At 41.0% G+C, this 13575-nt stretch overlaps 1 protein-coding gene across 1 annotated transcript in view; it reads left to right on the top strand.

The window, feature by feature from the left end:
- Nucleotides 1–336: 336 nt before the first annotated feature.
- Nucleotides 337–13575, top strand: part of LOC120019560 (uridine diphosphate glucose pyrophosphatase NUDT14-like) — a 32290-nt gene continuing 19051 nt past the window's right edge. Inside the window, exon 1 of the mRNA XM_038962864.1 lies at nt 337–443. Within this exon, the coding sequence (XP_038818792.1) occupies nt 363–443 (81 nt within the window). The 5' untranslated portion in view covers nt 337–362. The remainder of the gene's footprint in view (nt 444–13575) is intronic.

Genomic DNA, 13575 nt, shown 5'->3' with positions numbered 1-13575 from the left:
GCATGAGGTAGGAATAAATACATTTAATTAGTGGAGAAGGGTGGTGTTAATTTTATTTGATATAATTTAGAAATTAGTGAGTGTAGTGTTAGATGGTAGGGTATTGTTTTAGTACATTTAAATTTTTCAAACAAAGTATAAGGGAGTTGTACTCCAGTCTAGTACGTAGCGGTAATGCAACAAATTGGATGCCAACCGCCGTTAAATCTCATAAAAGAAGAATAAGAAGACTTCCAATTAAAAACGAGTGTATTTTGTCCTTACTAGGGAACCGTAGGCATTTGTCTCATTCTCCACTACTACCTGTGGTTTGTGCTATCTGACGTGAGAGAAGCACCGGTGGAAAGCTAGCAGTCTGAACTATGGAGCAGATAAACGATATCCAGGTCGTTCCGTGCACCAACTCCAATTATCTGAAACCATTCAGGGTGCAATATAGCCAGGTGAGTCAAAATAGCTCACTAGCGTTATATCTAGTCTGAATTCCCGGACACATTCATTTCTTTTGCTAGTAGCCCAACCCCCATTCATTTTCCCATTGCTTTATTGTGCAGCATCAACGGCATAACCTTCATAAAAATACAGTACACCATATTTCAGTGATACTTATGGACTTAGCCATCTTAACTTTGCTTCACCACTGCCGCCAAATATTTTCTCTTAGCATAAAATGTAGATATTCAGGCAAGTAGCTAACATGTCGGTTACTGTCTCATGAGCACACGCTTTACATTAACGTTAGCTAACTAGCAACCTAGCGAAGTAATTGGCAAGCGTGTTGGAAATTTACAACCTGATGCCTAGCTAAAATATCTACATTTCCCCCGTGGTTGTTGTTGCAAGTGACCGTTTGCTAGTCAAGTCATGTAATGTCAGGCCTTGTGGATGTGTCGAACTAGAGATGGCCTTGCTAGTTTGATAGTGATTTTATGAGGTCGGATGTTGAGCGTTTGGTGCTGTGCTGAGCTTGCAAACCCATTTTAATTTCAGTGATGTATTTTAATATATCTATGGAACCCACACAAGTCCACTTATGTATAGAACCCACCAGTATTTTATGGCCCACAAATCATCATGTGAAAAGGTTAATCTACCTGAGTATTTAATCTAAAGGGAAATTCCCTCGGGAGATAAAATGCATGTTAGGATAGCTTTCTAGTTAGTTAGCTATATTGATTCCACTAGTAACTGTCCTCTTAGGGTACGTACAGTAGCTATTTGTTTGGAAGATGGATACACTTGAACTAATTGCCATTAGCAATGTGATGTTCAAGATGACTGTACTTTTATGGTTGATTGTATGTTTGTTGATTAGGAAATAGTTCTGGTCACAGGCAATTAGGCTATGCATATTTGGCTACATAAAACAACACAATTGGAACCAGATTTTGTTGTCGTTGCCATTCTTGAATTAGGCTGTTACCACTTTCTGGATCGAAAGCTATGCTCAGGTCAATCAATGACATGCATGTAGGCTTCTAGAGGCTGGGCTATTGCCTCCTTTGACACTTTCCTAGAGGAAATGTGGAATTGTTCTGCTGTGATTTCTTTGGCAGTGAGACCCTTTGGGGCGGGCAACGTTTCATCACATTCACTCAACCTTTCCTGAGATAATGACATTTCTCCTTCTGTGGATTTCATGAAGGGCATTAGGCACTGTTTTGGCAGGAGGGCACCTGTAGATATTTCCGTCCCAAGTGTTCTCCCCATCTGGGCTTGTGGTCCTGGCCTAACGCTTCCTGTCATTGAGTGTGGAAGTGTTCTGCTTCTCTGACCCGTTGTTGCTCTTTAGGTGTTTGTGAGTCATAGGCTGAATGACCACTGCTGAGCCCTATTGGTATGGCATTTCTTCCCCATCCGTTGTTATAGCAGAGACTTGATACTTTAAGTAGGGTGTTAAAGGACAAAATTAAACTCTAGTTCTGGTGTTATACTTTGTATTATTATAGAGAAGCTTCTCATGAACACAACACTTTTTTTGATTTCATGAAGATAGGACTTGCCATTGCTGAGATCTTATTTTCAAGTTATCTGAAGAGACCAACAAGGTTGCGGACAGGTCAATGTTAATCCTAGTTAATAATTTCACCATCACCTGTCTGGATTTTTTAATTCAACATGTTTTGTCCAATATCTCAAGATCGGGTGGTCATATTGTCATTAAATTGATTCAAATTAAAGTACAAAGTATTAAATAAAAATGCTATATTAGGCACTACAGAATACATATTTACAGTAATTTAAGGCCAATCATTTGAAGTAGGGTGGTCATATTAACAGATGTTCATGCTTTATGCAAAACTGAGTTTGTAACAATTCATTAAATTTGATTAACTTGTTATACAACTTTGCAAATTATATATTTAATATGCTAATTAGTCTGTATGGAATCAAAAGAAAAATACAGCATGTTAAGCCCATTCTTTTAAAGTAAGGTGTTCATACCATTAACATATATTGATGTGTGCGTGTGTATGTGCGTGTGCACACACACACCAGGAGTACTAGCAGTGTACATATAATTGGCAGCGCTCTAGAAGCACCTTTTTTACAAGGAGCCCGTGGGTTTCCGTAAGCCGGTAATAGCCGGCTTTTGGCTGTAAAAATAAATAGAAAAGCTGATAAATAAAATTGGCACCAGCCAAGTGTCCAGGATGAGAGGGAAAATCCCATTGTGAAATAATGCTTTTTAGCCTATTCATTGACGGAAATACCAGTTGATGTAAATACATTTGACTGGTTATGCTTATCGTTCTATTGGTTCATTTGCATCATTTAGTGGGATTAAATTGGCGAGTTTGTATATTCTTTATCTTATTTATCAGTTGTACATAGCGTACAGAGAGCCTTTGAGCAGAAAATCATTGCTCAACAATTCTAAATGCGATTGTGTATTAAAATAGTTTTGTCAATTATTAAAAAGAGCTAGTTTTATAAAAAAAATATATAGCTAGTTTATAAATTTAGCAACGTATCAAGTTGATCCCGTTCACCATTCAAATGCATAGGTTACGTAAGGCAGGTTTCAGCGCATCAAACACCACTTTTCAATGATCTGGAGGCAGTATGCATTTAGAAAACCATAGCAACTTAATTGTTTGACACCTGAATGTTTTACTCCATATTATGAACCATGTTTTACCTTGCTTCAAAGTAGCCTAGGCAAAATCCAACCATATCCATGGAGGAAGTAAGTTTTATAAAGACTTCCATATGCCTTTGAAACCAGTAGCCTATTTCTCTCATGTTCTGTTGCTTTTCAACTTCTTTCGTTATCCGATAGCAAAATTCACATTTACATGTAGCCTATTGCCTTTGCTGCGCTAATAATGTTAAGAAATAGTTTATCAACATTTTAAGCAAATTGTTCTGGTCTGTTGCATTAGAATCATTGCTTTTTAAATTTGTATGTAGCCTAGGCCTACTGGTTGTATGAATTTGGGATCTATTGTCCCACAACTGTCCCGGAGTCTGTTTGGGCTATTTTTTTATCGACAAGCTGACCAATAGAATAGTTCAACTTTTCTACTATGGAGGATAGTAGATTGACATAGGCGGCGTGTCCATAATCTAGGGAAGCTTTCCCTAAATAAATTGAATTAAATTGCCCAAATTATATAGCCTACTGCTGTCTATCTTTTTTTTTTTTAAACAGGCTACTAAAGCATGATTTGGACACAGAGAATCATTAGCTTACCCTAGCCTTAAAAAAAAAAAGTTGTGGATTCTAAATTGCAAGGAAAGGCAGCGCGTGTGGGGAAATACCAAATAGATGTTGAGTTGTGAAAAGTAGAGTCCCAGCCAGGCACATTGCAATATTTCTAAATTAAATTGCGGGAAAGCAAATGGCTGTAAAGAGAAGACAAGGAAAATACTATAATCTTTCTTTTAGTTACCAAAATTCTCAACTTAATTGACCTAACAGTAGGCCTATAACTTTTCTTATTGGCACCAGTAGAGAGCATCGGCCATATCTCAATCCCGTGAGCACTGCGCATATTCAGTCTTTATCATTGTTGGGTCAGTACCACTTAAGTTTTTGGACAATAATTTCCTCCAGTTTAGATGGATGTCATTCTATTTGTCTCACCTTTTCGTAGGCCTATTATATGGACAATGTTGTTTTTATTGATCTGTTTGTCATTGTCAGCAGAGTAGGCTACCTTGTAAATTGTTAATGTCTCCAATCATAAAGTGTAGTAGAATTACATGAAATGTATTTTCAACATACAAAGAAGAAACGTGTCTGATATAGGCTATAGCTCAGGCCTCTACCCTACAAGCGCTCAGCCAAGCATTGAACGGTCTTTGCATTGAACAAGTAAAATGGTCGCACTGTAGAACCCTGTTTGGGATTACATAATAATGAACAAAAAGCAGGGTTACTATTTACCAATTAGTAACTGTTAGTCTGTATATAAAACTATTCTGCTGTATTTTTTTCACAACTGTAGCCTAGGTTGCGCGGTATGCAAACATGTCCACTCCTACAATGACAGCGGTAAGACTGTAATAATAATATATTGAAGGCGGAGAAACAACAGGCCCGAGCGACGTCCAGCCACAGGAGCTGAGAAAGTTCAAATTTGCGTTTTCCCCTTAAGTTCGTGCCAAATTGAGATTTGCTTGCTAAGCATAGCCACCTCATTCCCTTAATCCTCCGCTAGCAAACAATTTCCGCATTGGAAATCCGGATTGTCAATATTGTTCCGGGAACAAGCGTGTAATAAACACAGCTTCTACAGCGCTTGAAACATTTGTTAGCTGTTCCAGGCGAAGCGGGCTCTAGCTAGTTGGTAACAGGTGTTGACACACACACACTCATGAACAAAATAAAACTTCAGAAACAGGCTGAAGCAACAGGTCGAGGCGCAGGAGGTATCAGAGTTTATAACAGGAAATTATGCGTCCAAGATATCAATCAAAATAGGGGTACGGGTACACTGTTATTTTTCCACATTTTGGTTATTTTTCCACATTTTGCTGTTACAGACAGAATTTAATTTTTTTGTCACTTGCCGTGGAATTGTTTAGAAATTCAATGAAAAGCTGAAATGTTTTGAGTCAAGTATTCAACCCCCTTTTTATGGCAAACCTAAATAAGTTCAGGTGTAAAAATTTGCTTAACAAATCACATAATACATTGCATGGACTGTGTGCAATAATAGTGTTTAACATGATTTATTAATGACTACCTCATCTCTGTACCCCACACATACTATCTGTAAGGTCCCTCAGTTGGGCAGTGAATTTCAAACACAGATTCAGCCACAAAGACCAGGGAGGTTTCCAATTGGTAGATGGGTAAAAAAAAAAATACATTGAATATCCCTTTGAGCATGGTGAAGTTATTAATTACTCTTTGGATGGTGCATCAATACACCCAGTCACTACAAAGATACAGGTGTCCTTCCTAGCTCAGTTGCCGGAGTGGAAGGAAACCGCTCAGGGATTTCACCATGAGGCCAATGGTGACTTTAAAACAGTTTAATGGCTATGTTAGAAAACCTGAGGATGGATCAACAACATTGTAGGTACTCCACAACACTAACTTAAATGGCAGAGTGAAAAGAAGGAAGCCTGTACAGAATAAAGAAATATTACAAAAATATTTGTAATAATGCACTAAAGTAATACTGCAAAAAATGTGTCAAAGCAATTAACTTTTTTGTCCTATGTTTGGGGCAAATCCAGCAATGCATCACTGAGTACCACTCTTTATATTTTCAAGCATGGTTGTGGATGCATCATGTTAAGGGTATGCTTGTAATCATTAAGGATTTGGGAGTTGTTCAGGGTAAAAAAAGAAACGGAATGTAGGCACAGGCAAAATCCTAGAGGAAAACCTGTTTGTCTGCTGGGAGATGAATTCACCTTTCAGCAGGACAATAACCTAAAATACAAGGCCAAATATACTTGAGTTGCTTACCAAGACAACGTTGAATGTTCCTGAGTGGCCTAGTTTCAATATTGAATCAAATCGGCTGAAGTCTATGGCAAGGCTTGAAAATGGCTGTCTGGCAATGATCAACAACCATCTTGACAAAGCTTGAAGGAAGGCCGATTTGCTTGTTTGAATTTGATCACTTGGGGCAAAGTCAGACTGCTTTTAGAGGACGTTTCTATCTCATCAGCCAAGTGTTGCAAGCTATCATCCTCAGTGGCAAGGGTCTCCTGCTGGGTCTCTGCCGCTATTGCTCTGAAATTCGTAATGCTCCAAGTGACCAGAGTCACTAGTTCCAGATTCCTGCTCGCTTTCAGAATCTCCCATTGACTCGGTTTCTCCATTACACTCTTGTCCTATCAACAAGGACCCGGAGGCGACTACAGTCTGATCACTGCCCCCATCCACCTCTGGTAGTGGGTTTGGTTTCATTGTTCTGGCATCTGCAAAACTCTCCTCTGAAAGGATGGAGGGAACAGTTGTATCCTTTTCAGCCTCTCCAATCAAAAGAAAGTTCACAGGAAGTAAGAAGTTGCAGTGTACAACCTTGACCTTGTCTGTGGAAGGGTTGGCTACTCTGTAGATGTGCAGATCTGGGTTGCTCCAGTTGAAGACATAGATGGTAGATTCCCCCACACCTGCCAATTTCCGTTTGCCCCGTTCTTTCTTGTTGGCTAAGAGAACTTTGTCACCGACCTCCAGGGTGCATCCTCTCACCTTTGTCATATTTTCTGGCCTGCTTTTTTCTGTGCCTTTGATGTGTTTGTCTGTGTAACACGCATGGCCTCCTGAAGATCTCTTTGAAAGGAGTCTACAAATTTGCTGTAACCCAAAACGGTCTCATCTCTCAGAACACTTCCAAACATGGTGTCGACCGATAGCTGTGCGGTCCGCCCAAACATTAAGTAAAAAGGGGGCGAACCCCGTCATCTCATCTACAGTTATATGCGAACGTGAGAGTTTGTATCATCTGAGGCCATTTCTCTTTAGTCTGTGGAGGCAAGGTTCGAATCATATTCCCGAAAGTACGATTAAATCTTTGTTTGCACATTGGTTGATGCCGAGTTGTGTGAGATTTCTTCACTCATGCTAGGTCCATTAGCTCTATCAGCTTGCTCTAAAAGTTGGCCCCTTGGTGACTTAATAGACGCTGAGGAAAACCGTAAATACAGAAAAAGTTGTTCCAGTTTCTGGGCAACTTGTTTTGCCGTCTGAGTTGTACAAGGGAAGGCGTGAGCTACTTTGGTAAAATGGTCTGTTATTATTAGTACGTCAATACTCGCTCCATCCTACGACCGAACAGAAATCGATACAGACCAACTCGAGTGGCGCACTTGTCTTAATCGATTGAAGAGGAGCTCTTGCCTCAAGTCTTCTTGACTTGCTCACAACACAGTGTCTACATCTCATGACCTAGTCTTTAACTTGTTCATCCATACCAACCCAAAATAACCTCTGTCTGAGGTGTAACATTCTTGCTTGACCTTGGTATGCAGCATCATCATGTGTTCCTTTCAACACATCTGCCTTCAGGGACAAAGTTACACTGAACTGATAGCTCTTATTTCCTGTTTTATCCTTTGATTTCCGGTACAGTTTTCCATCCTTGTATTCCAACTTCAAATTTTTCTGCACGTCCACTGTTTCATGTTCTCTTTCACGATGTATTGGTCTCCGTTTCCTTTCCACATAATAGGTAGCACGAGCCAATGTCTCATCTGCTTGCTGCTTCTCTTTGATATCTCCTAGTCAAAAAGTGTGTAGCGCTGGGTAACCTCCCTGCAGCAGATGTTGGGATAGCTGCATCAGAGGGACAGTGCACATGGATATGATCCCCTTTCGGTACAAGCGGTTGTCTAGGAGTGCCTTCACTTCATCAGAGATCTCAGCAGACTTTGTACCTTGATGGGACCCTGTCATGCCACTGTTTGGTGGGGCTTGGCAATCCAGACAGCCGGAGTGTCTCTTATACGTTCTCTGCTATGACGGGTTGAGTGGTACCGTCACTGACGAACGGTACACGGCTGAGTAAGTCGACGGGTATGTTCTGTGGCCCAGGTATGTATTTCAGATCAAAGTCATACGGGGCTAGCTTCGCCACCCACCTCTGCTCACAGGCATCAAGTTTAGGCTTTGTCAGTATGTGAGGGAGTGGGTTTTTATCTGTCAGGACAGTAAACTGGGCACCTTTTAGCCAGTGACAAAATGTTTCACATACGGACCATTTCAATGCAAGAAACTCTAGACGGAGGGCTGGATATCTTGCTTGGGATTTGTTGAGGGATTTACTAGCAAACGCAATGGGTCTACTTTTACTCTCACCCTCTGCGATCTGGCTCGGAACAGCACCTAGGCCGTCAATTGAAGCATCAGTCGAAAGTATGAAGGGTTTACTCAAATCTGGGTGAGCTAAAACTACAGCCTTTATTACAGCTGCTTTTAACTTTTCACGCCTCTCAACCCCGGATCCGGGATTACCCCCCACCCCCCCCACACTGATTAGCATCGCTAGCATAGCGTCACATTTAAATAGTAGCATCTAAATATCATTAAATCACAAGTCCAAGACACCAAATGAAAGATACAGATCTTGTGAATAAAGCCACCATTTCAGATTTTTAAAATGTTTTACAGGGAAGACAAAATATGTAAATCTATTAGCTAACCACGTTAGCAAAAGACACCACTTTTCTAACTCCATCAGTTTCTTACTCCATCAGGTGCTATCACCAATTCGACCAAATAAAGATATAAATAGCCACTAACCAAGAAAAAACTTCATCAGATGATAGTCTGATAACATATTTATTGTATAACATAGGTTTTGTTAGAAAAATGTGCATATTTCAGGTATAAATCATAGTTTGCCATTGCAGCCACCATCACAAATCTCCCCAAAGCGACTAGAATTACTACAGAGAGCAACGTGTATTACCAATTTACTCATCATAAAACATTTCTTAAAAATACACAGCTCACAGCAATGGAAAGACACAGATCTTGTGAATTCAGACAATATTTCAGATTTTCTAAGTGTTTTACAGCGAAAACACAATAAATCGTTATATTAGCATACCACATATGCAAACGTTACCCGAGCATTGATTCAAGCCAAAGAGAGCGATATCGTTATCATCGCCAAAATATATTAATTTTTTCACTAACCTTCTCAGAATTCTTCCGATGACACTCCTGTAACATCATATTACAACATACATATAGAGTTTGTTCGAAAATGTGCATATTTAGCCACAAAAATCGTGGTTATACAATGAGAATATTAGCAAAACTGGTCTGAAAATGTCGGGCGCCATCTTTGAGAGTGATCTAGCCTAATCGATAACTAATCATAAACTTGACTAAAAAATACAGGGTTGACAGGAATCGAAAGACAAATTAGTTCTTAATGCAATCGCTGAATTACATTTCTAAAATTATCCTTACTGTGCAATACAGGGTTCGCCAAGCGAAGCTATACCAAAAAAAATGGCAGAATATGCGTTTAACATTTTTCTACAGAACAACGATTTATCATCTTAAATATTTCTTACTATGAGCTGATCTTCCATCAGAATCTTGGGCAATGTATCCTTTCTCCGGTCTAATCGTCTTTTGGTCGAAAGATGTCCTCTTGTCTGTCGAAATGGCCACTAACGTTCGACCGGTACTGGAAACGTGCCCGGCGCTTCAAAGTGCATCACAAAGAAATGCCTCAAAATCGCACTAAACGGATATAAATTGCTATAAAACGGTTTAAATTAACTACCTTATGATGTTTTTAACACCTATAACGAGTAAAAACATGACCGGCGATATATAAGTGGCTAAACCAAAGCTTGGAAAGAGAGCCAGTCCGACGTCCTTCGTGCGTCAGGCGCAGCAGGAAAAGAAAGCCACTTCCGCCTTGTGCTCTTTTATACAGGCCCTGATTGCGCAATCGACTCCATTCAAATTGTCACCTCTTACTGACATCTAGAGGAAGGCGTGGGCAGTGTTTGTATCCTCATAGCATTTACAGGGACTTTAAAACTGACCTGGGACCAGAGGCCAAGATTTCTGAAATCTCACTCCCTGTCAGGAAAAGTGCTGTAGAATGAGTTCTGTTCCACTCAGAGACATAATTCAAACGGCTATAGAAACTAGAGAGTGTTTTCTATCCAATAATAACAATAATATGCATATTGTACGAGCAAGAATTGCGTACTAGGCAGTTTAATCTGTAGACCAAATTATGCTAATGCGAAACAGCACCCTTTATAGTGGCAAGAAGTTAACTCATCAAAGGCGTGTTGACACTCACTCGTCCAGTCTTCGGGTGTCATGCTCCGGGACGGCCTACTGAGTCTTGCCATTTTATCTTTTCGTTTGCTTTTCGGTCCCGCTGTTAAACAGTAGTGGCTTGGCGATTTTGAAAACCCTTGGCGTGGGAGTAGTAGTTCAAAATTCAGAGAAATGACTGGACCCTATTCAGTCCAGTAGTTTTTCCATCCATCTCCATGAGATCAGTGGCTGTCATCTCACTGATGACTGTCACTTTTCCCACATCAGTCTGGATCCCTTTTTCAGATAGTACATGGCCCAAGAATTTCACAGAACGCCTATGGAAGTGTCACTTTGGGGCAAGCTTCAAGTTGTTGTTTGAGAGTCTACAGAAAACCAACTCCAACCATTCGAGTGCTTCTTGTTCACTTTTACCAAAGACTAGTAAGTCATCTAGATTGATGACATCATCCTTGCAAACATAGCTGGGCTGTTGCAGAGGCCCTTAGCTCATCTGTTATATTCAAAAAGGCCAACTTGTGTGGTAACGGCTGTGTATTTACAATCTTCTTCGTGTATGGGAATATTATAAAATCCCGATGTCAGATCCATTGTGCTGAAAAGGCAGTTTCCGGCCAATGACGCCAGTGCTTCGGCTTGATTTGGTAGGGGCTAAGCATCCTTCTCAGTTCTCGTGTTGAGCCAGCGGAAATCTGTACAGACTCTGAGTTCACCATTTGGTTTCCAGACAAGAACGAGAGGGGATGCACTATTAGATTTCCTGAGGATTTCATGTTCTTCCATTTCCTCCAAGGTTTGTTTCAGTTTTTGGAAGGCACATGGTGGCACTCTGCTGTAAGGAAGTCTGAAAGGCCTCATCTTTCAGTCTTATTCTATGCACAGTCTCTTGCTTCGCCACGGTCCAATTTCCCTCTGGAAAATATGCTGTCATATTTCACAACCAGGTCTGCCATCTTGTTTTTCCATTCATCTGATACTCCACAGGAGGCAATGTCATCATCAGTCAGACCCATGTCTTTCAATACATCAGCATATGAGCATTTTTCTGCCTGTTCAGTCGTGGTTCCAATGACGTTCTGTGCAACATCTTGTTAGTCATCACATTGACCGCAGCTGCTGTTTAACTCCAGGTCTTCCAATGCTATACAGGGGTATACATCTGCCAGTTTTGCATTACACTTCAGTTGTAACTGGGGGATCTTGGAGATTAACCACCTTCATGCGGATCCATTTGTCACCCCACAGTAGGCATACAGTACGACCCACTAACACACTGTGCCTCTCGGGACGTTGTGGGCTCTACAATAACAGTACTGCCAATGGAAAATTGCCCTTTTCCTTTCAGTCTACCTCAAACTAAGTGTTCATGTTTTGGGGATAGTGTCACACACTGGCTGAGAACAGTGGCAACTTTTCCCAGGCATTTTACGTCCTTGCCAATGGTCAACATTTGCCAGTATGCTTATAAGTGTATCTGATTCATCAGAAAGGCCATTGGCTGGTTGTGATATTGCTTTCCAATATCCCTCAACGTTTTTTAGTTGGAGGACATGTTTCAGTACATTTGTTCCAATGATCACCATCAGTTTTCCCTGGCACAGCTAATACTGGCACCAGCATCTCGCAGTTCATTCATTTGATATGGAGCTCATATTCACATTTGGGATTGACCTGTTGCCCTCCACATCCGACGAGTACTACAGGAGTGGACATTTCGAGCTTTCAGTTAAGACTTGTTTTCGACGCAATGTATGCTCAGCAGATTCAGTTAACGTACAGGCCATTGAACCACTATCCTCTTAGTTCTACTGAACCTTGCACGGTCACTGGTGCGTAGAACAGACTTTCATTGCCGGTTATTCTCTGAGTAGGTTTATATATCACATTTTTGTTGCCTTGATTTTTCTCTTTGTATGAAGACAGTTCTATTTCAGGATCAATGTCATTTATAGGGGCTGAGCTTTTAGCTGCACCTTTCCTCTCAAGATGCAGACCTATTAGTTTAAAGCTGGACCTTGATTTTGTGGCCGCTGCCCGACTGGTGCCTCTCTTCTAACCTACTGCTTTTGTGGGCAGTCTATGGTTTGATGGCCAGGATTGTGACATTTGAAGCACAGGCGGTCATTAAGACAGTGAGACCGAGTGGAGTGAGCCACGTCTTTGACATATAGCACATGGGAAGGAGGGAGACAGCTGTGCAGTTCTGCTGGGCCCTCTTGTGTTGCGGGGCGAGCAGCGTTTTGGTTTATAATAAACCGTTCTAGCAGTGTTACAGGTTTTGTCATTGCCACTCTGAACTCCTTGAACTGCTGAGGTAAGGATGGGGAGCTCTGAGCTCTCCTCTGTTTTTTGGATGTCTTCCTGGGGTGTCAATATGTTTTGTTTCCTCCTTGTAGCACATCTATCATTTTAGTGGCTGTCTATCAATTCCTGAACTTCACCCACTGTCCATTTCTCCCTAGGCTTGCATCCGAATGCTGTGTACAGTTCAAGATTGGGGCAGTGCTTCACAAACATCATGGTGACCGCATGACCCGCGTCATCCATCTGTCTGCCCTGTCTTTGTAGACATTCATTAGCTAGATCTGCTACTCGGTTAAGGCACACCCAGTAGTCTAAGCTACTCTCCCCCTGGATAAGGTTTGGTTTCATAAAAATCTTGAAGTGGCATAGTAGGGGAGATGGCCTCACCAAAATGATCTTTCAAAATCCTGAAAATAACCTCAGGGTCTCTGCTGATGTTTACAAGGGGGTTGCTGTGATTTTTATCTTGACTAAATCCTTTGCCCTCCCCATTAACAGTTCCATGATTTTATTACCTTTCTCTGGCGTTTTGTAAGCTTTCTTTACCAAGTAAGTCTTCATCATTTCCTGCCACTCATACGCAGTACATTTATCTGTTCCATCACCTCTGAAAGTGGGTGGCTCACGCATATCAGATTTCATGACAGTTTACCTTGTACCAGTCTGGCATGCACAATGGGACGGTGTTGGCGGCTACCTTGAATGGAGTGGTATTACTTGCTGACAGACTGGTCACAGTATTGTTTCAAATCTCTTGACCCATCTGTTTGACTAAATCGAGCATAACATTTTGCTGCGTATGGTATTCATCATCATTGGAGTGATTATCATCTCCATCACTCTGACCTGTTGTTTGATCAATAACATCCTCTTGTTCATTTACTGACGGTACACCAGACTCCCGGTAAAAGTATGCTCTACCATTCTAGCTGTCTGAGCCCACCTACCAATACTGGGAGTTACAGTATCACAGTTAACTCCCCTAAATTGTAAGTCCTCACTCACCAGGGTTGGAATCGGCTAAACTTTGAACATTTAGGTATTAA

Source organism: Salvelinus namaycush, chromosome 24 (genome assembly GCF_016432855.1).
Source record: "Salvelinus namaycush isolate Seneca chromosome 24, SaNama_1.0, whole genome shotgun sequence".
Lineage (NCBI taxonomy): Eukaryota > Metazoa > Chordata > Actinopteri > Salmoniformes > Salmonidae > Salvelinus > Salvelinus namaycush.
The sequence above is the reverse complement of the archived record's forward strand: the minus strand, read 5'-3'. Positions and strand labels throughout refer to the sequence as shown.